At 36.2% G+C, this 27,614-nt stretch overlaps 1 protein-coding gene across 1 annotated transcript; it reads left to right on the plus strand.

Annotated features, from left to right (window-relative positions):
- The first annotated feature begins 2,574 nt into the window (after nucleotides 1-2,574).
- On the plus strand, nucleotides 2,575-26,678 carry LOC126832506 (puromycin-sensitive aminopeptidase). Its single transcript, XM_050563310.2, has 21 exons — nucleotides 2,575-2,839; nucleotides 7,580-7,655; nucleotides 9,066-9,148; nucleotides 10,490-10,615; nucleotides 10,921-11,028; nucleotides 13,064-13,258; nucleotides 14,111-14,207; nucleotides 14,636-14,784; nucleotides 15,408-15,572; nucleotides 15,888-15,992; nucleotides 18,757-18,912; nucleotides 19,316-19,397; nucleotides 19,522-19,658; nucleotides 20,342-20,476; nucleotides 20,573-20,792; nucleotides 21,315-21,457; nucleotides 22,068-22,124; nucleotides 22,656-22,763; nucleotides 23,237-23,389; nucleotides 24,035-24,082; nucleotides 24,764-26,678. Exons 1-21 carry the CDS (start codon nucleotides 2,717-2,719, stop codon nucleotides 24,893-24,895), a joined length of 2,598 nt encoding a protein of 865 aa, XP_050419267.1. The 5' UTR covers nucleotides 2,575-2,716; the 3' UTR covers nucleotides 24,896-26,678.
- Nucleotides 26,679-27,614: the final 936 nt, after the last annotated feature.

Below are 27,614 nucleotides of genomic sequence, written 5' to 3' on the forward strand. Positions count from 1 at the left end.
TGATGATACAAATTTCATTTTAACACACCTAATTTAAAAAATTGGAAAAATTCAACTAAATGATTTGAAAAGCCTGACGTAGAGCTTTTCAAATGTGACTTGGATTTTAAAATATTTTTGAACCCTCTGGACAAGTAAAATAGGATTTAAGGGATAATTTACACAACAGGCGGGACACTAACACATCTAGTGCTTAGAATAAGGCTATTTTTTATTTTCTGGAACTGTCAAGCCAGCAAAAGTGTTATTGTCCCTTTAAACACTTCACTCATTAAAGATGGAGGGAATTTCATTGAAATTTGCTTAAAAAACGGTGACAACGCACGGTCCATTCGATTATGACAGAGAAACGATCCCAGTCGACGTTACTGGACCTGTTTTCTCGGAAGAAAGGTAGGCTAACATAAACAATATGTCCAGATTTGAAAGATTTGAAAGTTTTCATTAGGCAAATAGTGGGCGATCATGTATGCTACGCCCAGAATGTCACTGATCAACGGCTCGCAAATATGTACAAGGTTTGCGCAAATACGCCCAGAAGACACCATTCTCTGCTTCCTGTCAAAAATGGCATCGCGCCAGAGATCATCCCGCATGATCTCTGACGTGGTGCCATTTTTTTTTAGGGAATTCGGCATCAATGAACACCCTTCAGATGGTAGGTAGGTACCGAAACTCATGTTGCTAAACGAATGAACAGTCAGTTTAGGTTGGAAATCGTAATTTACTCCGAAACGAGCCGGTTGGTGAATTGGTTGATTGCCCGTCAGTCCGCCCACCGAGGACCGGGCTTCGCACTCCCAAGTGGGGCAGCACGCCTCCGCCCTTTTCTGAAAATCCTGGATCCGCCCCTGATCCCTAGTGCAGCTACAAACACGGTACTACATGAACTATCACTCTTGCAGCCACATCTCATGAGCCACATGACAGATTCCGGAGCAAGTTGACCGGTTGTAATGTTTTCAATTTAGTGTCGTTCTCCCATTAATACAGTTCCGAATCAAGTTCCGGCAGATTACGATCTTCCGGTGAGCGCCACACATTAATAGCTTTGTGATGACATATTTTTACGTTCCCTACAAATGCATCATTCGGTGGAGCAAGACTACATGGTTTAGGTGGGGATAATGACATTTCCAGTTGTGGATGCCTTTAGCCCCCCCCCCCCACCCCCGGTGGAGTTTGTTTCAGGCATTGATTTGTAAGAGCTCTGTCCATAAAAAGCTTACAGTGGAATCGCCAATCGAGGGAAGAACAACAGTTGACATTGGTCAAACTGCGGAGAAGCACATGTCAATTATCATTGAAATCCTGCCAGCTCGAAAGGAACAGCTTTGAAAGTTGTGAGAGCTTGATTGTATTCTCTCTCACTCGTCGGAGTAGTAGAAACTCCAATAGAAGCAATGCTTACACAGGCCACTCTATATAGGCTATGTCAGCTTGTTATGGACGGAGTTCTAGAAATCTATGTGGAAGATGGTAATCTACCGGAACTTGATCTGGAACTGTATTGCTTGGAGAAGGATACTAAATTGAGAGCATTAAATTGAGTCAGTCATGTGGCTCATCAGATGTGGATGCAAGAGTTACACACATGTAGTACGCTTGCTTGTAGCCGCACTAGGGAAGGTTTAGAATGTACAGTGTTTTGCATTTGTGCTGTCTCAGATTAAGCTCAATATTACTTAGTTTTGTAGGGGTTATTTGCGTGTTTTGCGGTTAGAATTTGATTTTTTAAATGTTCAAAAAACACTTATGGCCCTCATTTTCACGGTCGGCCATGGAACTCCTGGTAGCAAGTATGTGGTTTTATCGTATCACTCATATGCTCCTATATCTAGAAATATACAATTTGTCTCTATAGTTTGTTTTGGTGACATATAATGACTCTCAACGGCCGCTAAAACGTTAAAGGGGCATATTGTCTGGCATACTGGATTTTACTATCATCTAATCACCCCACAACAATGAACACTCTTGAACCCAAGAACATACGGTTAGACACCAAAATTATCAACCTATAAGGGAATATGTGGTGGCAGTCTTGGACGCCATCTTGAATTTCTCAAAACGCTCACAGGTGACCGAGGTTGACCTGGCAGATTCTGAAAGAGGACACCCTAGGCTACTAAAATCAGTCATAAAAAACTTTGTATGCAATTTCCAGGTTCACTCGAAACGTGGGTTTTGCAATCGGACTAGGCCTAGTAGGACGTTAATCGTCCCCAATTTCATTTTTGTATCATTTCTATGCGTGTTCGGTCTATATTCGACGTGTCCTCAAAATAACTGAAAGATTTCTCCAGGAGATTTATAATTGGGTATTTTTCTTTAATTTTCATGAAAGACGGTAAGATCATAAGATGTGTTCTGCTGGAAGAAAAGGGGGAGCAAATATTTTCCTTGTGATACGATATTTTGCATCTCGTTTCCACCAGTTTTCTGTATACGGTCTGGCACCATTGTAAATTGCAGTCAGCAATACACAGCAATCGGGAAATACACTCGGGAATCCACTCCACATCGCAGAGCGAAAATTGTGTGTCTGGTTGATCAAGACAAGGCCGGTTTGTAATCTTGACCGCTTCCGGTTCACCACGAGTTTCTGTTTTGTGTTGAGAAAGGAGAGGTCTACAAAACTTCTATCTCCGGTTTGTCTCATTCTTGCAAGTTTTCTCTAAACAGAAAGTAATTTTTCGACTGTTTATTTGTCAAGATGCCAGAGAAGAAAGCCTTTGCACGTTTACCTGGTAGTGTCATCCCTTCAAACTACAACATTAAACTGAAACCAAATCTGGAAGCATTCACATTTGAAGGCGACGAAACCATAACAGTTGATGTAAGTATTTTGGGCATTAGTACTAGGCCTATTTGGAAATTATATGTTTTTATGAAAATATTTCTAGCTGTAGGCCAAGGCAAGAATCACGGACCCAGTTCTCTGAAAATATCTTCCTTCCTTGTTGGTTATTTCAATTGAAATTCAGTGAATAGTACACTACATTTTCGGAGAATTGAGATTTTGAGAAACTAACAATAACCAAATATTTGTTACACAATGCATCAATGGAGCATGTATGTCATAAACCTTAGTTTTATTTTTTACTATCTAAACACTGCGCAGTTCTCTGAAAATACCTCCCAGATTTTTTCAATTCCAGATTATTTTATAAATTTAATAAAAATAGTAATTTTGTGAAAACTAACAACCAAACATTTGTTACACAATGTGTGGTGCATGTCATATTCCATAGTTACCATATGATAAACACCCCAGTTCCTGAAAATAATTTTGTGATGTGATTCCCCCTTGTCAGTACTGCAGCTAGGACAGAGGGTCTGGCAAGGTACAGGGTATAGCACTGCTGTTCGGCAAAATTTCTTGCATAGCACACTGTATATGGTGTATGCCCATCTTCATTATCCCAGTCGGAGCAGAACAGTACAGTACAGCTGCTGTTGTTTGTATTTTACTTAGAGGAGAGCCGAAAAAAGCTCCTATTAATGGACAAATTGAAAAAATCGCTCTCCTAAAAAGGTCTCCCAGTTTTGAGAAGAGTGATTTAGAAATTAAGGAGAATGGTCTGGTATTAAGGAGAGTAATTAGTTGTATGTATGGGAAATGGTTCTGAAGATCAATAACTGCGTGTAACTAGGGGTCATTCCTGGTTACATATATGATAATAAACATCGTCTGCTAAATAATAGCACTCATAGTTATACGGTCAAGTCATACTTTTGCTATCGTCTGAAACTACTTATAGACCGGAGGCTCAGCGCGGGGGGTGGGTGGGTGGGGTTGGGGTTGTATTGTCCATCAAATGGGCACAAAACCAGACCCAACTTTTCTAGAGTAAAATTTTGCGTAGAATACGATGCCGAGTGGTAATCAGTCCGCCGTCGGGGCGTTTTCGAGATATTCAGGGTCAGAGGTCAAATGAGTTCATTTGCACTGAAAGTGAATGCGCAGTCATTCGTGACCTTTGACCCCGAATATCTCAAAAACGCCCCAACGACGGACTGATTACCACTCGACATCGTATTCTACGCAAAAGGTTGATGTAAGTATTTTGGGCATTTAGTACTAGGCCTATTTGGAAATTATATGTTTTTATGAAAATATTTCTAGCTGTAGGCCTATTTTTGATATTTCATAGGTTCTTTTGAAAATATTGTTATGTACCAAGGCAAGAATCACGGACCCAGTTCTCTGAAAATATCTTCCTTCCTTGTTGGTTATTTCAATTGAAATTCAGTGAATAGTACACTACATTTTCGGAGAATTGAGATTTTGAGAAACTAACAATAACCAAATATTTGTTACACAATGCATCAATGGAGCATGTATGTCATAAACCTTAGTTTTATTTTTTACTATCTAAACACTGCGCAGTTCTCTGAAAATACCTCCCAGATTTTTTCAATTCCAGATTATTTTATAAATTTAATAAAAATAGTAATTTTGTGAAAACTAACAACCAAACATTTGTTACACAATGCACCACACGTGGTGCATGTCATATTCCATAGTTACCATATGATAAACACCCCAGTTCCTGAAAATAATTTTGTGATGTGATTCCCCCTTGTCAGTACTGCAGCTAGGACAGAGGGTCTGGCAAGGTACAGGGTATAGCACTGCTGTTCGGCAAAATTTCTTGCATAGCACACTGTACATGTATATGGTGTATGCCCATCTTCATTATCCCAGTCGGAGCAGAACAGTACAGTACAGCTGTTGTTGTTTGTAATTTAGAGGAGAGCCGAAAAAAGCTCCTATTAATGGACAAATTGAAAAAATCGCTCTCCTAAAAAGGTCTCCCAGTTTTGAGAAGAAGAGTGATTTAGAAATTAAGGAGAATGGTCTGGTATTAAGGAGAGTAATTAGTTGTATGTATGGGAAATGGTTCTGAAGATCAATAACTGCGTGTAACTAGGGGTCATTCCTGGTTACATATATGATAATAAAAATCGTCTGCTAAATAATAGCACTCATAGTTATACGGTCAAGTCATACTTTTGCTATCGTCTGAAACTACTTATAGACCGGAGGCTCAGCGCGGGGGGTGGGTGGGGTTGGGGTTGTATTGTCCATCAAATGGGCACAAAACCAGACCCAACTTTTCTAGTGACCCCGAATATCTCAAAAACGCCCCAACGACGGACTGATTACCACTCGACATCGTATTCTACGCAAAAAAAAAGTTGAGTCTGGTTCAGTGCCCATTTGATGGCCCCCCAGCCCCCCGCGCTGAGCCTCCAGACTATTATGCTATTCCAATAGAAATACTTGTCGACATTTCTAAATATATATAGCTTGTATAAATTGTGTCTAAAAACATAACCCTTATTCAAAATATAACCATAAACGCACGAAAATACCATCAGAATATAATCTATTTCTTCCAGAATTATTCTCATTGGAAATTTTCACGTGCCATCTTTCGTAATATCTTGCGTCTCGCGAGAGTTCTACTTTATCTTTTTGTTAAATTAACCAATGATGCATAGGCGCCATCTATTTTTAGCAACATATTTATCAGAATTTTATTGCCATGTGCGATCACATTATACACTAATCGAATACGAAATGAAATGAAATGGGTTTTAACATCCTACTGTTCTGCTCCTACTGGGCTAATGAAGATGGGCATACACCATAATGTGCTATGAGGGAAATTTTGCCCGGACAGCGGCACTACAGCCTTCTCTTATATCGAATTCCAACTGTCAAGGATTCTTATACATGCATACGAATGTGTACACAGGACCTCAGTTTTTCGCACCATCCGAACAACTAGACAGCTGTCTTTGCCAGGTCCTCCGTCCTGCATCACTGATAAGGGGGAACCACGCCGGAAAATCTGGATGAACTTTCTCGGCCAATGCAGGCTTGTAAGCCAGCGTCTTACCCACTTAGCCATCGTGATCCACTAATCGAATACACCAAATAAATGTTCACAATGACACCATGGTGGCGATCGGAATGTGAGTCTTTCGCACTCTTTTTAAAAAAAACAAAACATATGTCCATGATTTACAAATAAGGAGAGCGATATTCAATTTTAAGGCGAGCGAGAAAAACCCCTTGGTCAACATTCAGGTGCCTCTCGGATGCTCGCAAGCAATCGCGCGCCTAAAAAAACAATGTCTGTCAGTAGGACGTTAAACCCCATTTCATTTCATTTTTCTCTGAAAATATCTCACAGTTTATTTCAATAAATCTTTGGAGAACTGAGATTTTGGGAAACCAACAATGCATCAATTTAAATGGAACATTTATACTAATATTTTTAAAATTATTGAAAAAGCAAAATGAATATATACTCTTCAAAAAAAGTAGGGGATATTCAGAAACAATACAAAACTGCGGAAATGCACTGCTGTTTTTATTAGGTAACCAGTGTATGTTAATAACTGGCCCATTGCCTACACATGAACATAAACAGTTCATATAGGCGACTTATCTGACGGCCCCATTTCACTCGCAAAAAGGGGGTTTGGGGGCCGAATGGTTAGCACATGTGCGCTGTGCTGTATCATACGGTCTGTCATTGAGTCAACTGGCGGGGTTTCGATTCCCCGGTTGTACGTGACAAGGAGTAGGGTCACCTGTCCAACCTCGTGGGTTTTCTCCTGGTCCTTCGGTTTCCTCCCACTGCTAAAGAATTGAACCATATGTTAGTCCCGAAATGACCTAGTTTGTGTTGAATGGAGGTTAAACCCCATTTCTCTCTCTCTCTAACTCGCAAAGAGATGCACCGTCTAAAGTGAAAATGGACGTTTTTGAACTTTGTCTTAATAATGAGTAATTGCTCCACCAATCCTCAGACATTCAGCAATTTGTCGTGGCATGCTCCAAATCAACCGTCCAATCACGATTTGGGGCAATCTGACCCACTCCTCTTGCAGTGCAGTGTTGTCGGTTGACGTTGACGAACACGTCTCCCGATCAAATTAAACGTAACACACTAAAGCAAAGATACGCTAAACAGTAAATCTTATGCAAGAACGATAGGAAAGCAAGCATGGATAGATAAACCAGCATGCAGCAGTTTTCATCAACCCTTCCTTGAAGTGTCAAGTTTGACAATGAACCCTCCCACGTGTATGGCGCTATTGTGTGTCGCATGTGCAGCTCAGTTGTTTTGTTGGTTCGATAAGTTCTTCATCTGTGAACATACTCTCAAAGCATGTCAAGTGTCCATGACTATTTATCATATCACAACCTGCATAGGTATTTCCATTTCAATATCCCTTACTGTTTTTGAAGAGTATAATACCGGTACAATGGGACAAAAACAATTTAATGTAGTAAAGGAGCAATACACAAAATCAAGACATCATTTTAAATACAACTATCTTGGTTTACATTATGTGCAATTTCTTTGACTTTGATTCTATCTGATAGAGAGTGATAAAACTTAGTGTACAGTTGATAGTCAGTTTGATTGCTCGATACTTTTGAAAAAGATAAACCTGCAATTAATTAATATGTGTCATCTATTTATTTCTTCGGGGAACATCAGCCTCACTGTTGGCTTGTTTTTGAATTATATACAGTATATTTAAATTATAGGTGAAATCAGCAACTAATACTATACTGATCAATTCTGTAGAAATTGCTATCCAATCTGCTACATTCCAGGCTCAAGGTAAATCATAATCAATAACTTTTATACACTCCAACAGACTAACAGTCAACAGATAGTATGATCTCATCCTGTGGAAGCCATAAATCTTTCACAGGCTTTAAGGAGCTTTAAAGAGTTCACACAGATATTCTTAATATAATTTTTTTTCCAATTATTTGAAAGTCTATTAGAAACATTTATCCTTGTCCCATGCAACTATCCAAAGCTCTGTGATATTTTTAAGTTTTTAAAATAAATAGTCTATGTACAATACTGTAGTTATTAAAATTACTACACTGTAGACTATTTATTTGTGTCTTGATAAACCTGTCTCCAGGTTGATAAAGGCAACCAAGGAATTACATATCTTGAGTTACATATCCAAATATTGAGATTCTATAAATTTTAGGTAATTTAATGTTCATTTACTGGTGCATGTATGGTAGAAGATGTCAATCCCAAGCCATAATTTACTAGTTTCCTTTCCATTCATGTGTTATCTCAAGAAAGTGACTTCTGACCTCTTTAGTAATTCACTGAGGAATACAGACACAGGATTATGTGATGTTTATGCGGATCACCTGATTTACTAATATCCATGATTAACCAATTTACTGTAGATATATAAAATGTTTTGGGGTCTTGATTATACTGAAAACCACCCATTAAATTGCAAATTGAACAATAAAACTTGAGCTCCAATGTTGTAATTGTTTTTCTCAACATAAATGAAGTACTGGTATTGTGTTATTAAAATGTAATTTTCAATTTCTGTTAAAACATAAAATAATTTCATTTCAAACTAATTAAAGATGGGTTCCCAGAAAAGTATTTATCGGGTGGTTATTTCCAATAAAAGTATGGTAATTTTAGTATATATGGAAAGTAGAGATTTCCAATCTTACTAGAAAAATACTGGATTCCCCAAAAAACACTCATGAAGCGTATACAGGACAAAAATGTAAGGGTTCCCCTAATCAACAGCCCGACGATTAGGAATTTCTGCACGTGTGATGTCAAAGGTCACACGCGAACATTGAGCGCTTGATGTACAAGTTGATAAACTTTATGAAGAGTTAGACGTACAACACTTTCTGAGATTAAAATGACGGAAAAAGACGCGGGTAGTGGACAATCTTAGAATTTAATTAGGATTGATATTTGTAATAAATAGTAAGCGATTAAAGACAACATCGTCTTTTGTATGCAATGAATTCTCCTCTGACTTCTAAAAGAGGTAAGAAACGTGATGTAAACATGGCCTGGTTTGATCGAATTTTTATAGCAGGACATTCCTTCGCAATTACAATGTTTGAGAAGGATTTGAAGCAAAATTATGACAAATTAATTAGTTTGAATATAGTCCATATATACCATTAAATCACCCAGTTTGTACGTGGGAACCCATCTTTAAATGAATTTGTTTTCCAGGATCATCTGATATTTCAACTAGTGAAATAAGTTTTAATGATGCAGATGAAAAGGTTACATTTAAATTTCCTGCACCTTTACCTGTAAGTCATTTTGATTGCTTTCAGATTTTCAACAATTTGAACTAATTCAAACAATTATTCCTAGAGTTACAAAGAGTTTACAGGTTCTTTACATTGAAAGGCAGAATCCTGTTGATTTTGAACAGTTTGTATAAATCACTCCCAGTCCCAGAGTTACTCTTCTTTATTTATAAAACCCAGTTGACACTATGGTCCCCTGACCGTCACGCTGTTTGTAACACAATAACTTCTAAATGAGGTAGAATGTTCATACTTGGTGTAGTTGTTCATTAGGTGAATATCTTTACTGAGTTAATGATGAGCATTGTCTGTGTCATCTCCAATAGAAGGCTTGATCTCGCTTTAACTACGTACATCTTATCAAGGCCTTCACGTAATACCCTGCATATTGCGGTACTAATTTGGATTGGGTACAAGCCCAACTTGTGAGCCTATAAGATTCCTCGATCAGCGCGAATACCAAGTCTCGCGCTTTCAAGCCAAAAAGGTCTACCTGTGATAATCGAGTTGCAAAGTTCAAGGTTCATTCAAAGTCAAGGTTTCCATGGTGGTCCCAATATCACAACCTCTGATTGGACGCTAGAGCTCACATGTCTGTAGATAACATAGCTATAAGTTCGAGAATTGTGAAGTAAACAAGCAACGGCCAGATGTTGTGAAACTCGCAGTCGTTGCTTCAAGAACATGTGTCTGTGTAAGCTAAGCAAATTAGCTAAAAATAGCTCTGCTTCTCACCTGGTGTATAGTTCTATACATCGATACCTTGACTTAGTTCGATATCGAGTGTTTTCTGTTCAGGTTATGCAGAGGGAGTAAACAAGTTACTTTATATGGGGAAGTAATTAAACATGCATTATGCAAGAGCAAAATCTGCTTATTACAAGTCTTTCTTTAGGCCTGAAATGTTATCTAAATTATCAATTAGACATTAATTAACTTATCCAGACCATAATAAACTCTCGATGTCAAGGCTAGCCTTCGATGTTGGCTGGATTAGATTCTTATATGCCGCTAACGGCCGTTGATAATTAAATTAGAAAAAGTGGATAATCGAGACTCTGCTGTTTATATTAATGATTTTAGTAATGATGACCAAGACTATGCAAACATTTCACCCGCTTCTTTCTCGGCTCATAGTGGATCAATTTGACTGAAATTTTCAGCAAATTACCTTTACACTATCTAGTTTTTAACTATTATAGCGAGAACTGCCATCTCTTTATCTTATTTCCCATAATGTATCTTTAATGAGTGACATCTGATTATTTTCGGATTAATGTGGAGAACATCAGTGTCACTCATGGCTTACTTTTAAAAATGTTATATCTTGTTTGTTTTTAGGTGGGAATAGGTGAGCTGAAGATCAAGTTTACTGGAATTCTTAATGATAAGATGAAAGGTTTTTATAGAAGTAAATACACCACACCAGATGGAAAGGAACAGTTTGCTGCAGTCACTCAGTTTGAGGTTGCTGCCATCACTCAATTTTGTGTTAGTCAAAAAAATTAAGAACAGTCTGGCTGAAATACAGCCACTAGCCTGTATAATAACTTGTAAAACTTAGCTTCAAACTTATAGAGGGTTGTGCATTTTGCAGGATTTTCTAAAGTAATAGATTTTGAATCTGGTCTGCTCTCTCCGGAGATGTTGTTTTTTTGTGTTTTAACTCAGCTGAGAAGTGGATTAATCATAACAATTTAGGCCTTGCTGATCTATTTTTTAATTTAAGTTGTTTGTACTGTGTTCATCACTATTATGAATTTTGTCTCCAGGCTACAGATGCACGAAGGGCATTTCCATGTTGGGATGAACCTGCAGTTAAGGCTACATTTGATGTCACTCTTGTTGTACCAAAACAGAAAGTTGCTCTCTCAAATATGGTGAGTTGTTTATTTTGTTTATATTATTCATTCTTCACCAACTGGTATAGAAGATTATTGCTATTTTAGAGAAATGACATTTTTATACCCAAGAGAAAGTATAACCATTCTTAAAAATTTTTGAGCTATATCCCCCGCCTAATGGTATTCTCCTGTATGAATGCTTTAAATACAAAATTTCAATGTAAAATGAATGTAGCTTTCATATAGATTTAAATTCAGTGACGTATATAATATAATATTTTCAGTATGTTGGTGACATAGAACTGGAGTTTTCCATCCAATATAGTTGTGATGTCAGAGACATTTTGACATCTTTATGGTTTACATTCAGCAAAATCCTGCTACTTTTCAGTCCCCTCTTACATTCAGAAAACTATTTAGCAGAAATAAAAATGTTAATTCAAATAGACAAATGTTTCAAGTACATGTACAGTAAATACACTCAAAGCCATTAAAAACACAATGTCTAATTTGTGAAATATTTCTGGTAAATGTTTTCTTGGACTTTACGTTCTTATGGCACACATAGGTGAAACTTGTGATGGGTTTCTTTTTGTGGAGTTCTGGGTTTGAACCCAATATCAGTTCTCGGTAATGAACTTTGTTCGTGCAAACACAACACTTGTCTTTTTTCACGATTTTAAGCAGTCCCATGTCAAACATTTGGCATGTGCATTCCCTGCACTATGGCCCTTTAAATACAGATCAAAATTCCAACATTCATCACTTCTGAAAAATGCCACATCATACACAAGAAAACAGGAACAGAGCTATTGGCATGCTGGATCAGGTTGCTTCACTGGTAGCCGACCATTGCTCGCCTCAAACAACGCTTCCACGCCACTGGAGGAGGTGCCGATCGACTCCGACCTGGAGCGCCACTTGTAACAACCGCTGCTCAAGATCGCCACATCCGACTACAGCATCTGCACAACAGATTCGAGTCAGCTATTGCTACTACCAGGGGAACTGTGGGAACACGGCAACGTCAGATCAGCCCTCAAACAGTCAGAGAGCGTCTGGCTGCTCCTGGGTTACGCTGCCATCGACCTTACTTATGTCAAATCCTTTTGCATCGTCATCGACTTGCCAGGCAGCAATGGGCCGCAAATCAGGGGTATCTGCACAACACACCATGGCGAAATGTCATCTTCTCGGTTGAATCTCGATTCAACCTCAGTTTTCCTGATGGATGTCACTGTATCTACCAACGTCGACATGAACGTTTTGCTCGTAACTGCGTGCTGGAAAGGGATCGTTTCGGGGGAGGTGGCGTTATGGCTTGGGCCGCTATCAAGGCAATCTCAACGCTCAACATGATGTTGGCGCCATCCTTCGTCTGGTGTTGCTGCCATTGCTGGCTCAACATGGCGTCCGTCGACAGATGGTTTTCAAGCATGATAACGCTCAACCCCACACTGCCACGTTGACAAGAGACTTTCTGAACAATCATCATCTCCGTGTTGTGGATTGGCTCGCTATGTCTCCCGACATGAACCCGATCGAACACCTTTGGGATGAACTTGGACGACTGGTTCGAACTCAAGCCGTGCCACCACTAACTGTTGCAGAGTTGGCACAGGCACTCCAAAATCATTGGCAAACAATATACAGCGTGTAGTGAGACATCTGTGCCAGTCCATGCCAAGGCGACTTCAGGCATGTGTAAGAGCTCAGGGTGGACATACCCGATATTGACTTCAGCTGACCCCTGCTTCGTGTCATGGTTTTCTGACGTTTCGGTTTTGTACATTTGTAGTGAATTCTTTCATGAAATTATCCACAGATGCTTGTTATCTCGATTTTGCCAATTGTTATGTACATTTGTTAAAAGTTGTTGCAGTAAATAAACTTTGAATTTTGCATTGCGTTTTTAATGGCTTTGAATGTATAAACCATTTGAGCTTTAGGAGTATATTGGCAGTACCTCATGGCAGTACAAAATATCTGGAAATTTAAAAGTCAGTTCTTAGATATTTTACATTTAATAATTGCTTTCATTCCTGTTTTGGACTTTTCTACTTCTTTGTAGCCTGTTATATCCAGTACTGAATTAGATGGTGATTTAGTAGAGTTAAAATATGGGACCACACCAATTATGTCAACATATCTTCTGGCATTTATCGTTGGTGATTACGATTATGTTGAAGGAAAAGATCAAGATGATGTCATTGTGCGCGTGTACACACCTGTTGGTAAAAAAGAACAAGGGTTATTCGCTCTTGAGGTATGTTTTACTTGAGAATGCATGTTAATACATTATGCAAGAGCTAAATCTGCCTATTGCAGGTCTTTCTTTAGGCCTTAAATGTTAGCTAAATTATTAATTAGACATTAATTAACTTATCCAGACCATAATAAGCTCGCGATGGCATCGCTAGTCAGCAATCTTTACTGGATTTGAATACATTTTATGATGGATGATTTAACGTCAAAATGGATATTCAAGACTTTGTTTTTTATCGTACCGACTTAAGTAATGATGATCGAGACTAGGCCTAAAATGCAATCACTTATGTCGCGTTTCAGAGTGAAGCAATTTGACTGAAATTTTGAACATATTCTCTTTAAAGAGAACTATTTTAGCGTGAACTGTCAGCTCTTTCTCTAATCTCCCATAATGCCCCTTTACTTAACATTTTTATACGCCCATGTCGTCATCCGGTCTGCCTGGACGTCCATTCACATTTTGTTTGTAGATGCTCTACAGGTCACAATTTCTATTAGCTGATTGATTAGCTTGTGTATCCTCTTATCAGTTCAAATATATCACTCTTACCCCACAATCGTGGTTGAGTTTGAATGTCGTGAATATCAGACCGAAAGGTCCTGTCAAAATGGTCGATCCCCATTACGCAATAAGTGGAAAAGCATAGGGTAGCAATTTTGATCTGTTTGAGGGATGAAAAGTGAAATTTAGCCCTAGCAGTTTCCTGGGGAAACATTATTTCTTGAATTTTCCTGACCACAGTAAGTTGCCGGACTTGTAGTGTACATTGGAATCAAGTTGTTCTTAGTTTTAAGGCTTTAAATTAATAATTCAAATACTAATAATAGAAGTATTTTATTGTATTGTCAGGTTGCGATAAAGACGTTACCATTCTATAAAAATTATTTTGGTATTGCTTATCCTCTACCTAAGATGGATCTAATAGCTATTGCAGATTTCTCCGCGGGTGAGTAACAGACACTGTTTAAGATAGTTGTTCCCCTTTACTGTGTGGATTATATTCATTTTATATTAGAGTGCTATACAATATCTTCGATCAATCTTTCAACTTACACGGTTACAAACATACCACCTATTCATAGAACTAGAGTGTCAATTGGGAGGAGTAAATATATATTTATCTAAATGCTTTAAATACGCATTTACATTTAGAAATTAGGGCATTTTGGTTCTACTCAAAGTCCTGTTTTCAATTAACTAGATTAAATTTCAATATACATTTCAAGGTAAAATCTCATGTGAGGATATTTTTTTAATCTTAAGGTGAACTGCATCAAATGTTAATCCAGCTAAATTGACAAATTGTGTGATTATTTTCATTTATGTATTTTTCTGGTTTTATTATATTTTTTATGTTTAATTCTTTGTTTTTAGGAGCCATGGAAAATTGGGGATTAGTTACGTATAGGGAGACTGCGTTATTGGTTGACCCTAACAACACATCATCACATGTACGACAGTGGGTAGCGCTAGTTGTAGGTCATGAACTAGCTCATCAGTGGTTTGGTAACTTGGTAACAATGGTATGTAAATCAGAAGAATATTGAACAGAAATACATAATTACTTCTAGACTCAAAATAATTACTGCATATCAAATATTTCAATTCTGAAATGATAAATATTTATCAACAATGATGAAGTGTTGAAATTGAGAAATTTTAATAGCAAATTTGCCGTTTATAAACCTTATCACAGCCTCTTCGAAGACTGCATTTCAGAATCTATGAAACCTGATTTGTACTTGTCAAAAATGTGTGTCCATTAATTTGCTTGGCATGCAAACGTAAGGCCCCCTAACACATTGACAGTACCCCTGAAGAAAATCTCTCAAATGCTGGTATTTGAACAAATATTTTCTTTCAGTATAATTTTCTTTCAAATGTTTTTTTGTTTTCGAGTAATGTTTTTAATATATTTCTTTGACAGTTACCATCCTAAATACATAACCGTTGATTTAAAAACCAACTACCAGGAAAAGAATACACTACCAAAAACATTGTATCTTTTGGATATTTGCTGGGAAACTTTTTTGACAATCTGCAATTTTAATCGTAGCCACCATTACTTGATTGAATGAATGCTGGTATTATCTAGTGAGATATAGTCAATTAGAATCTATTATTTGGGTTTTCTTGGTCATTACAGGAATGGTGGACTCACTTGTGGTTAAATGAAGGTTTTGCAACATGGATTGAGTATTTGTGTGTTGATCATTGCTTTCCAGAATTTGATATCTGGACACAATTTGTTAATAATGATCTTGGACGTGCCCTTGAACTTGATGCTCTACACACCAGTCATCCTATCGAGGTGAGTCATCAGAAATCTGTTAATGTATTCTCATTATCAATTACATTAAACTCTCCATGTGTTAGATCTTTGATTAAGTCTGATCATGTACAATTTCAAATGATTTTTTTTGTATTCAAAAATGAATTCAATTTGTTCGGTAATTGCTGAGAGAACTAAATAATTCGCTTAAATATAAAAATCTCTGTGAATTATTCTAAACTTGTTGTTTCTTTAATATTTGAAAGTGCGACTGGGCTTTAATTTCACTACACAAAGTCTGAAAACCAGAGTACAACTGAGTCTTGCCCTTTAAACTTATCTTTATGATTTTAGGTGCCAGTTGGCCATCCATCAGAAGTTGATGAAATATTTGATGCTATTTCATACAGTAAGGGAGCATCTGTTATCAGAATGTTGCATAATTATATTGGTGATGAGGTGGGTTATCACATTAAATTTGTCAGTAATTTTCATCATAGTTTAAAGGGTGGATACCCGATACATTGTTTCATTTTATTTGGCTGTCATTCTTTATGTGAAGATAGTATTCTTAAAAGACGAATTGTGAAAATTTGATATCACTGTTGGAAAAAAAAATACAGAAGAATCTGTACGAGCAGCCACTCTTTTGCAGGAACATCCCTACATTGGTGTGGTGGAAATTCTTTGGGTTCATCTCTTTAATAAGTGGCCACTCCTTTTAACACACCCAGTGTTATGTGGATGTGTATTGCTCTCGCCCCCATCCATTCTTGTGAACGCGCTAACACCAAAAGTCATCATCCAATTGTTTTAGAATTGATATATGTTGTTTACATTAGTGAGATGAAGAAGCCTATTTAATTTCAATAATTTCCGTTAATGACTTCTAGTTATATCACTTGTTTCACGTTGTTGCGCCTTGTGAACGCTCTAAAATCAAAAGTTATCTGCTGATCTGTATGAAATTTATATGCGGCATTTAAATTAATAAAAAAAAAAGAATCCTATTGAATTTCAGCAATTTCCATTTATTATGTCTAGAGTTATGGCCCTTGTTTCACTTTTTTTTGTCCCCCGCCTTTCGAAGAAAGCAGGGGACTATTAAAATGGGTTCGTCCGTCTGTCTGTCTGTCCGTCTGTCTGTCCGTCACACTTTTTGGGACACAATAACTCTCTTCCTAATTGAGCTAGAATGTTCAAACTTGGTGTATGTGTTTATTAGGTCAATGCCTTGATGGAGTTCGAAGATGAGCATTTTCCGCTTAGGGTAAGCAGAGATAAGCAATTTGATTGGTTGATGCTTTGGGACACGATAACTCTCTTCCTAATTGGGCTAGAATGTTCAAACTTGGTGTATGTGTTGATTAGGTCAATGCCTTGATGGAGTTCGAAGATGAGCATTTTCCACTTAGGGTAAGCAGAGATAAGCAATTTGATTGGTTGATGCTTTGGGACACGATAACTTTTAATTGAGCTAGAATGTTCAAACTTGGTGTATGTGTTTATTAGGTCAATGCCTTGATGGAGTTCGAAGATGAGCATTTTCCGCTTAGGGTAAGCAGAGATAAGCAATTTGATTGGTTGATACTTTGGGGCACGATAACTCTCTTCCTAATTGAGCTAGAATGTTCAAACTTGGTGTATGTGTTGATTAGGTCAATGCCTTGATGGAGTTCGAAGATGAGCATTTTCCGCTTAGGGTAAGCAGAGATAAGCAATTTGATTGGTTGATGCTTTGGGACACGATAACTTTAGTTCTAATTAAGTGAGATTGATGAAACTTGGTGTATAGTTTCATTACAGTAATACCTTGACTAAGTTTGATAATGAGCATTTTCTGCTCAGGGTAAGCAGAGCGATACGCAATTTGATTGGTCGAGACTTTGGAAAACAATAACTCTCCTACTTTGATTGTTAGACTATAAGTAAAGATATACTGTTTGATTGTTCAATACTTTGTAAAAGATAATTTGTGATAAATTTATATGTGTCCTCTAATTATTTTCCTATTTCGGCGGGGGACATCAGCCTCACTGTTGGCTTGTTATCCTTGTGAACCTGTTAACGCCTAAAGTTACCATTCAATCTTTGTGAAATTAATATGCATTATTTAAATTAGTGAAACGAAGAGGCCTATTGAATTTCAACAATTTCCATTTGTTGCGTTTAAAGTTACTGCTACAGTTATGACCCTTGTTTTACTTTGTAAACCTTGTGAACGTTTGAATGACAAAAGTTATCATCCGATCTGTATGAAATTTATATGCATTTTTCAATTTAGTAAAACGAAAAAGCCTGTCTAATTCCAACAAAGTCTGTAAATTACTTCCAGAGTTAAGACCCTTGTTTGAACCCTCAAACAACAAAAATTGTATTGTCCCCAATTACCTACAAAAGAATAAATATGCGACAACCCTTGTCAACCTGTCGGATGATTTAGCTGCTGTGAGCGTATGTTTTGTTACCTGGCAACCTATCTTTCTGATATTTCAAAACAAAATGAAAACACCCGTTGCTATAATGCATTCTTGATATTTGAAGACCTTTCACACCTCACACTTAAATAAAGCATGTCTCTACACACTAATTGTAATTTGGGTTATATAAAGAGCTATTTAGATGGATTGACTAAATCCTTTGCTATTTGTTTGGAAATTTGTAAAAAATATTGTGATTAGTTATGGTGACATAATTTAAAAAAAACAAAACAAAGCTAAAGAACACACTCCAAATGGAATTCATTCAGTTGTCCCATGCCTCCTTCAGGGAGGATAGTTTTGCATTTCAAACAGCAAGTTATTAAAATATATGCCTGAAAGCAGAAGGGAGCCATGGTGGCTCAGTGAGTAAGATATTAGCTCGCTTACCTGGATGTCCAGTGTTCAATCCTCCTTGTCAGTGATGCAGGACAGAAGGTCTGGCAAGGGAGAGGGTACAGTTGTTCGAATGGAACGAAAAAAAACACGTTAAAAATCCCTTGGCATTTGAAAATCGATGTAAGAGTAGGCCGTAGTCCATGTTGAAAATCCCTTGGCATTTGAAATTCGAAATAAGAGAAGGCCGTAGTACTGCTGTATGGGTGTATGCCTGTCTTCATTAGCCCAGTCGGCGCAGAACAGTATGATGTTAAACCCCATTTCATTTCCAAAGAAGTATTGTCATTATGTTGAGTGTAATAAGAATTGTCTCTTGTTTCAAAATAATCTGTTAAATTTTACAGCATTTCCGTAAAGGCATGAACCTATACTTAACAAAGTTCAAATATAAAAATGCTTTTACCGAAGATTTATGGGCTGCATTAGAAGAATCAAGTAAGAAACCTATAGGTCAGCTAATGTCAACATGGACAAAACAGATGGGATTCCCGGTTTTACAGGTATGTTACAACTTAGTTTCTTTTTAATTTCATTTTTGGGACAGTTCCTGGTTTTTGTTCTTCTTCTCCTTCCTGGGGGGTGACACTCTTCAAAAATAACCTAAGGCTAGAAACGTGACATGCCTAGAGATTAGTCCTGTAGTGTGATCATAGTAAATTCATCCATGGTGTGACCATAATAAATCAGTCCTGTTATGTGATCATAGTAAATTAGTTCTTTATTGTGACCATAATAAATTAGTTCTTTATTGTGACCATAATAAATTAGTGTTCTGTGATGTTCCCATAATAAATTAGTTCTTTACTGTGACCGTAATAAATTAGTCCAGTGATGTGCCCATAATAAAATAGTCCATTCAGTGTGCCCATGAATTATTTTTAATTGTAATCAATTTCATTCCAGGTTGAAGAGAAACAGGATGGTAAAAGTCGTGTTGTTACAATTACACAGAGTAAATTCTGTGCTGATGGCATCATTCCAGAAGGTAGAGAAGTTATTCTTTTTAGCATTGTATCAAGTTAAGCAGTGAAAGCATTGGACCAGTGTATTAGATTATAATTATTAGTAAGAGTGATTTTGATTTAAGAAAATGTTTTCTTATTTTATAGGTGATAATTCCCAGTGGATGGTGCCGATTACTATATGCACAGCCAGTAGTCCAGATAAACCAGTCTCAACGGGTGTATTAGATTCAAAGAATTTAACCCTTACTCTAGAAAATGTCAAAGCCACTGATTGGATCAAGGTACAACTAAAACCATTTCTCTTTAAATCATATATATACATTTAAATACCAATAGCTATATGAAATTTGAATTGGTAACACATTCAATGTGATGCAATACAACCAACATTATTTTGGATTTTGTAAGCAAAAGCAGCTCCATTGTTCTGCACATTGACAACATAAACTTATAAAAGAGAACCTGTTTCAGCAAAATTGGCCCATGTGGTTTTATTGTTTTGCACTATGTATTGAGAAACTAGTTTATGGATTCCAATTCTCTGCAAAGGATAATCTGATAATCACAAGAACATGTAGAAGATGGCCATACAATAACTTGATATTATTGTTATTTCTATCTAGAGGGGGTTAGGTGGCCGAATGATTAGCACTGTGTGCTGTATCATAAGGTTTGTCATTGAGTCAACTGGCGTGGTTTCGATTCCCCGGTTGTACGTGACAAGGAGTAGGGTCACCTGTCCAGCCTCATGGGTTTTCTCCAGGGCCCCCGGTTTCCTCCCTCTGCTAAAGACCCCTACGTGCATGCGAATTATTGAAATAAAATTGAACCATATTTTATTCCCAAAATGACCTTGTTTGTGTCGAGTGAATCTTAAATCCCATTTCTCTCTCTCTTTCTCTCTATTTCTGTCTACCTTAAATGCTTGAAAATTCCTTTGATAATGGTTTTTTTTTTCATGTAGGTAAATTCTGGTACTGTTGGTGTATATCGTGTTCAGTATTCATCTGAGTCATTAGAACGTCTGATACCTGCTATAAAAAATAAATCCTTATCACCTAGTGATCGACTTGGTCTACAGAGTGATCTCTTTGCTTTGGTAAGTTATCTTTCAAAATTAAAATGATACTCTTCTTGACTGTCTTCTATGTTAGATATTATGTTATCTACTCTAAGGTTATTCTTGTATTTGTAGGCGAGAGCAGGAATGGTGTCGTCGGTAGATGTATTAAAAGTAGCTGAAGCTTTTATCAATGAAGATAACTACACTGTGTGGAATGATTTATCATCAAATTTATCATCAGTCGCTCTCATCTTACAGTATACAGAATCATACCCACAATTTCAGTCATTTATCAGAAATCTTTTCCGTCCTATTTCACAGACAGTAGGCTGGGATAAAAAAGATGGCGAAAGTAAGAAAACTTTTTATTGGTTCATTTGTTCAAATATTGTTTTGGACAAAATATCCACAACTGTGGATACAGAGATCGTTGTCTTGCATGCAGTATCTGCAGTGAACTGATAAACTGAGGCAGTATTTCACATTGAAGGAAGTTAAACCGGTCATTTATATTTTTCTAACAATATCTAATGTTTCACAGCTTATTGGATCCATACTCAAATTTACTAAACTTGATCATTTTTTACCTCAAATTTATAGGTGGCATAGTCTTGTTTATGTCTGTCAGTTTTTGCGAAACGGAAGTTCCAAATGTTCCGTCTAACTAAGTTTAGTATTGAAATTCGATTTTTTCGTAGTTATTGCCCCTGACCAGCAAAACTTTAAAGTTAACCGTCATATATTTGTATATTCATTGCTTGGGAGCTGTATGTTTTATGATAAAAGAATATTTAGATGTTGGCATCAATAATATTTTATAGCTTTGTGTATGTTCCAAGCTAATTTGATATTTTTTTTTTTTACGCTTCTTAAGGTCCTTTAATTGCTATGTTACGAGACTTGGTATTAACCAAGCTAGGAAGAAATGGTGATGAATCTGTAATTAAAGAAGCTACTAAAAGATTTGAAGAACATTTTACAGGCTCAAAATTACTAGCTGCCGATCTTAGAAAAAGCGTATGTTGAAATATTGTAACAAATAAAAAGCTTGCTTAGTCTGTTTATTTTCTTATATTATGTTGACCATCTATTTTTAGGCTTAAATCAACAGTGGTGAGATTTTCTTTTTGAACTCATATTCACAAAGATATTTCCTGCAGAGATAAGCAATTTCATTAATTGAGACTTCAAAACACAATATGACAGCTTCTAAATAGGGTACAATGTTAACTTATTGTAGATGTTCATTAGGTGAATATTCTTACTAAATTTGATGATTAGCATTCTCTCCATAAGCTAAACAACTGTCCGTCTGTCTGTTACACCTTTTAGAATACAATAAATTTGCATCTAATTGAGACAGAATAATCAAACTTTGTACAGTTGTTTGTACGGTGAATTTCTTGTGATGTGTATTTTCTGCCTAGGGTAAAGCAGCTATCCGACATTCACAACCTTTGGAAGGTAATGTAGATGTTTGTTATGTGAATGTCTTGTCATATGACACAAAAACATTTTTTTTTTTTTAAGTATGTCTCAGATTGTAGGTATCGATCACCATTTTTACAAAGAGTAATTTTACATGTGAATCTGTAATTTATGATGGTGTTTATTTATATATTTTTAGGTATATATCAGTATTTTATCTGATGGTAATGAAGATGTATTTACTAAAATGTTAGAGGTAAGATTATATTTAATTACTTTACATAATGTAGTGACAGGATTTTAGTGAATTATCAATGGCATATCTTAATCGCTTGTAATACCCTCGTTGATGGTTACGTCAGATCAAGTTCGAAGTAATTCTCAAATACTTTCCAGATAATACAGAGTTCATAAGGTATATGTGAATAACCCGTTTTCGATAAAGAATTCTGAAGACAAAATGATCAATTTCTAATCATTGAGTTGAACAGAATGCACAAAAGTCATGCCAGAAAAGACTTAGAAGCTGCTTCAGTGCTTTCCACAACTTTTAACACTATTCCTTGCAATAATATGGTTTATGAAAGCGGTGGACTGACCCAGAAGGCTGTTACAAACAGACAGCTTTCTTTGTGCTTTTTTCAAATATATACTATTTCAACTGTGAAGAAAATCATTGAATAGTTAGTTATTCATGTAAACATTGTTTTGAAAAAAGATGAAATTTCAAATTCGGTCCATCTGTGCATTGTTTCATATATTTGGACAATTCATATTTATTTTATAGTTATATGATAAAGCTGATATGCAAGAAGAGAAAGTTCGAATTAGTCGGTCACTAGGAACAGTTCGTGATGAAGGATTAATTAGTAAAGTTTTAGATTTCTCTTTATCAGTAAGTATATGATATTTATTTTCAAAAGGGGGATACTGAAGTAAGGCATAAGAATAAAGAATTTGTTTCTTCTTGTATCATAGAGCTAACACAAATAATCAAATGTTAACTGAGGTTATCTGAACTGATATGATCAATTGAGATGGAACCATGATTATATATTCTATACTAGCAGGATACCCTGCCCAGGGCCCAAATTTGCCAGGGGCCCAAACTTGATGGCGTAAAATATTCATGTGGTAATGCTAGTTAATTTGATACCACCTACGTGGGGGTGGAGCACGACGAAGAAGCATTATTCACACGGGGCCTGGGCCCAGACCCAATGCACCCATGCCCGAATTCGATGTCTTTAAACATTCACAGGGTCATGCTGGTTAATTTGGTACCACATATGTGGGGGTGGAGTGTGGCCACGAAGTGTGATGGTTTTATTTATATAGATAGATTAATACTCTAATTGATAATTACAGGATAAGGTGAGATCTCAAGACTCGGTGTTTGTTATTGCTGGTGTAACAGGATCCGTTAAGGGTAGACAACTAGCCTGGAAGTTTGTAAAAGATAACTGGACTAAATTATATGATAGATACAGAGGTGGTTTCTTGTTGGCCAGATTAATCAAGGTTTGTATTTGTTTTGTACTCCTTTCTTACATGTCTCCCACCGTTCCCCCCCCCACCCCCCCAGTTAGTAGGGATAATGCCCAGTTCTTAAATGAAATGAAATGAAATGGGGTTTAACGTCCTACTTCTTAAAAAAAAATTGTCCGTTCGCCAATAACTAGTGTATCACAAGACATGTGAGTAAGTTCTGAACCAATTGAAATAGGTTTACAAGAATAAGGTAAAGACTTGGCCGTTCTCACTATACTAGTTTAAATATACATAATCAAAGATGAATGTAATGTGAATTTTAGTCAAATTACTGTATACGGATCAAAGTTATGAATATTTGAAGTTTTGACAAGAATAGTGTATTCTCGATTGTCATTGCTATGATAATAAACAATGTCTCGATTATTTTGTCATTTAATTATTGAATGATCAAGCTGAATGATAAGCCATCTGATAGCCTAGAGAGTTATGTTCTTTTCATGTGAATAAATGTCTAAATAATAATTTATCTAACATTTGAAGCTAGAAAAAATATCTGCAATAGGCAGATTTAACTCTTACATAATGCATGTTTAAGACACGTTAGTTTCAAAACCCAACATTTTACTGTGTGCCTGTAAAATCACCGATTTTCATTATGTATATTTTATTCAGGCAACAACAGAAGATTTTATCAGTGAAGAATTAGCAAAAGAGATTGAGGTAGGTTGTCTAGATGTTATTTATAGATAGGTTGAGCTCTGAGTTTAATGGGGAGGTATATTGTCGTCAAATGTGTCCATCCATCGTCCATCCACAATTTCTTGTAAACATTCTGGTGTTCCAAATTTACAGGGATACTTCATAAGGAAAGAACTCTACAGAAATTAAAAAATTACTGATCTCAAATTTACATTTGTACTTATGAAATCTTGTGAGTTTGAAGTTGGACAATATTTTAAAACCTGGTGATATGTGCACTACGGTGTACGGAAAAACCCTATAGAATTTCCAGATTTTTGGAAAATATTTTGACTTTTAAAGCTTTTGAAATCGATACAGGACAAAGTTCTTGATGGAATTTGTAGGAACTCTATCAGAAGGATTTAATTTAATGGATTTAAGAGCTAGCACAGACAACTTAGCTGCTGGCGGGCATATTAGTAGGTCCTCAAGTTTGATTTAACAAGGGCAACTGTCACAAGCGTCTACCTACAACCAAAATTCATCATCTATTGTATACATGCATATTAAGTCTCATTAGCAAAGTGGAACAATGACCAACCTTAACCCTTTATTGAAGCTCTGAACCGACAGGGGGAATGTACCATAGATTTTTCTGTGTGAAGAATCTAAATGTATAAATAGACAAAATTGACACAAGATATATTTTTCTCTTTCCAGGAATTCTTCAAAGCTAATCCTGCTCCTGCTGCTGAAAGAGCTATCAAACAATCATGTGAAAATATACGGCTTAATGCTCGTTGGTTGGATAGAGATGGAGACAAGTTAAAAGAATGGTTGAAATCCAAATAAATATTTTGCCTGATTATCATATTCCATATCGACTGCTGATTTGAATAAATCTAAGATTTATGAGTAAAAATTATATGCTTCACAAAAAATTAGCCTTGAATTTCAAAATGAGAAAATAGGGTAGGATTAAAGGCACTTAGTTGAAATTTTTGCCAGCAGGACATCTTTATGCTTGTTACATTCAAATTAGAAAATCTGATCGCGAAATAATCTGTTTGTTTTAAGGAAAATACTACAAATTGAATTTCATAGTTTTAAGTATTCTTTCTTTTTATTTCCTGCGATGCAAATTAAGTGGACATTTTCACAAATAGACAGACATTGAATTGGGTGAAAAATGAAATCAAAGGCCCACCAAGACTTTGATCATAATAATTTAAGCAGGCTTTTCATAGATTGAGTATTAAAATAGTAGTACATATTTTAGATCTTAGCCACTAAAAAGGCTGAATAAATATCCTGGATAATGTTTAATCTTTATGCATAATTCTTTTTGTTTCAGAGACCAGTGCTATATTTTGTGAGAGAGATTTAAATTTCTTTAATATTGTTAGTCAGGACAAAATTTCTAGCTTAGTATTTGGAGTGATAAATTAGTATTTTATATTTAAAAATGACAAGTGTAGTTTGTTGGAAGGGTGTCTATAAAAAGAAAATAATTAAGATTTTTGCAAAAAATGTATAAACTAACGCTTGTGGCACAGAAAGTAACATTCAGACTTCCTAACCGGGTGGTTCTGGTATTGATCCCAGTATTGGCAGAGAAAATTGGGTGTGAATTTCCAGTCAGTGGTGGAGGATAGAGGACCTTGCAAGGAACATTGATCGGATGGTAGTTCTTTTACCATGTTAGTATACACATAAAAGAAGCCTTAGTTGGATTTTGTTTGAAGAATAGGTTGAAATGTTCCTGTGCTAACAACATTTCCTCATCACTCTGCATGGCTTTTGCCCATTTTCATGTCTTTATTAGCCCGTTTGGTGCAGAAAATAGGATTTTAATTTAAACCCTATTTTATTTCATTGCCATGAACTACCCTACTAACACCACTATCTACAATTTGTATTACTGAATATTAAATGATGAAGATTTGTTTCATATTTTGCATCACACTTTGCTAATATAATTTCTAATGCCTCTTTAATATTGGTTCTTAATTAGAACATTTTTCGTGTAGAGATCTCAATATCTGTTTAATCATTTGTTTTTTTGAAAATAGAATTGAAAAATGCACAGTTAACTTTCCAACTGTTTAGAAGCTGCATCATGTTTTAGGTCCGATCATGGTTTATTATTATTATAATAGATCTAATTTCATTATTAGAAATTTTAATGCCATTCCAAATTGTTAGTTATTAGATACTTTATTTAAAGATATATATTCGTAGATAGTTCCGTTTCTAAATATATGTAACCATTGGTTGGAGAACATATCCAAAACTATCCAGAAAGATATTTATTTCCTAAAAACTATATCTTGGGAGAAAACTGCATGAGCAGTTTTTGGACAATCTTCAAAGCGGTCATTTAATACATATTACAGTTTGAACAGGTTGAATGATCTAATAGTGTATTATTAATGCACATGTTAAGATATCAGTAGTTGATGTTCTGTAATAAATAACTTGTTTTATTTATTGAGGGCTTACTGCACAATTTATCTTGTCAAGTTTGATTAAGAAACTACAATGTTTTGTCGGTCATGCAATACCGGTACATATTACTTCCTTTTGGGGTTATTTAATCATTGTATTTTAATGATTATTAAAATTATAAAAAAAACAGTTGTGAAAAGTTCATTTTTGGTACTAATATGTTTAGTTTGTTCCATTTCAAAACATGGCGATTTTCACCACCTCCTTATCGATAACCCAATTAAATACAAATTGGAAAACAGTCGATCTGTCTGCGCTGATGATGAAAAATGAATTATATTCGTATAAGGTTTTAAGTAGTTCTCTTCTCCCACACAACATTTAATTTTGATGTCTGGATACGTCAGCATATCCTTCAGGTAGTAATCTAGACACTAGGTAAGATACCTTGGTGACCTTATTCATATTGTGCATGGACAGAAACCATGTGGGGGGGGGGGTTGATGGCTGAATGGTTAGCGTGCGCGCGCTGTATCATAAAGTCTGTCATTGAGTCAACTGGCGTGGTTTCGAATCCCCGGTTGTACGTGGCAAGGAGTAGGGTCGCCTGTCCAACCTCGTGGGTTTTCTCCGGGTCCTCCGGTTTTCTCCCACTGCTAAAGACCCCTACGCGCAAGCGAATTATTGAAATAAAATTAAACCATGTGTTAGTCCCGAAATGACCTAGTTTGTGTCGAGTGGACGTTAAAACCCCCTCTCTCTCTCTCTCAGAAACCATGTGGTCGTATATTGCTTGTGGACACTCTAGAGGCTAAAGTTAATATCCAATTGACTTTAAATTTATATACAGTGTTTAAGGTCATGAGACGAAGAGGCCTATTGATTTTCACCGATTTCCGATAATTACTGGCAGAGTTATGGCCCTTAATCAATTTGAAAATTTTTTTGGAAGCTCTAGAGGCTAAAGTTAATATGTTTGACTTTAAAGTTATACACAGTGTTTAAGGTCATCAGGCGAAGAAGCCTAATGATTTTCACTGATTTCCGATAATTACAGCAAGAGTTATGGCCCTTGATCACTTTGAAAAATCTTGTGGATACTCTAGAGGCTAAAGTTAATATC

The sequence above is a fragment of the Patella vulgata genome, chromosome 9, assembly GCF_932274485.2.
Source record: "Patella vulgata chromosome 9, xgPatVulg1.2, whole genome shotgun sequence".
In the NCBI taxonomy this organism is placed as follows: Eukaryota; Metazoa; Mollusca; class Gastropoda; family Patellidae; genus Patella; species Patella vulgata.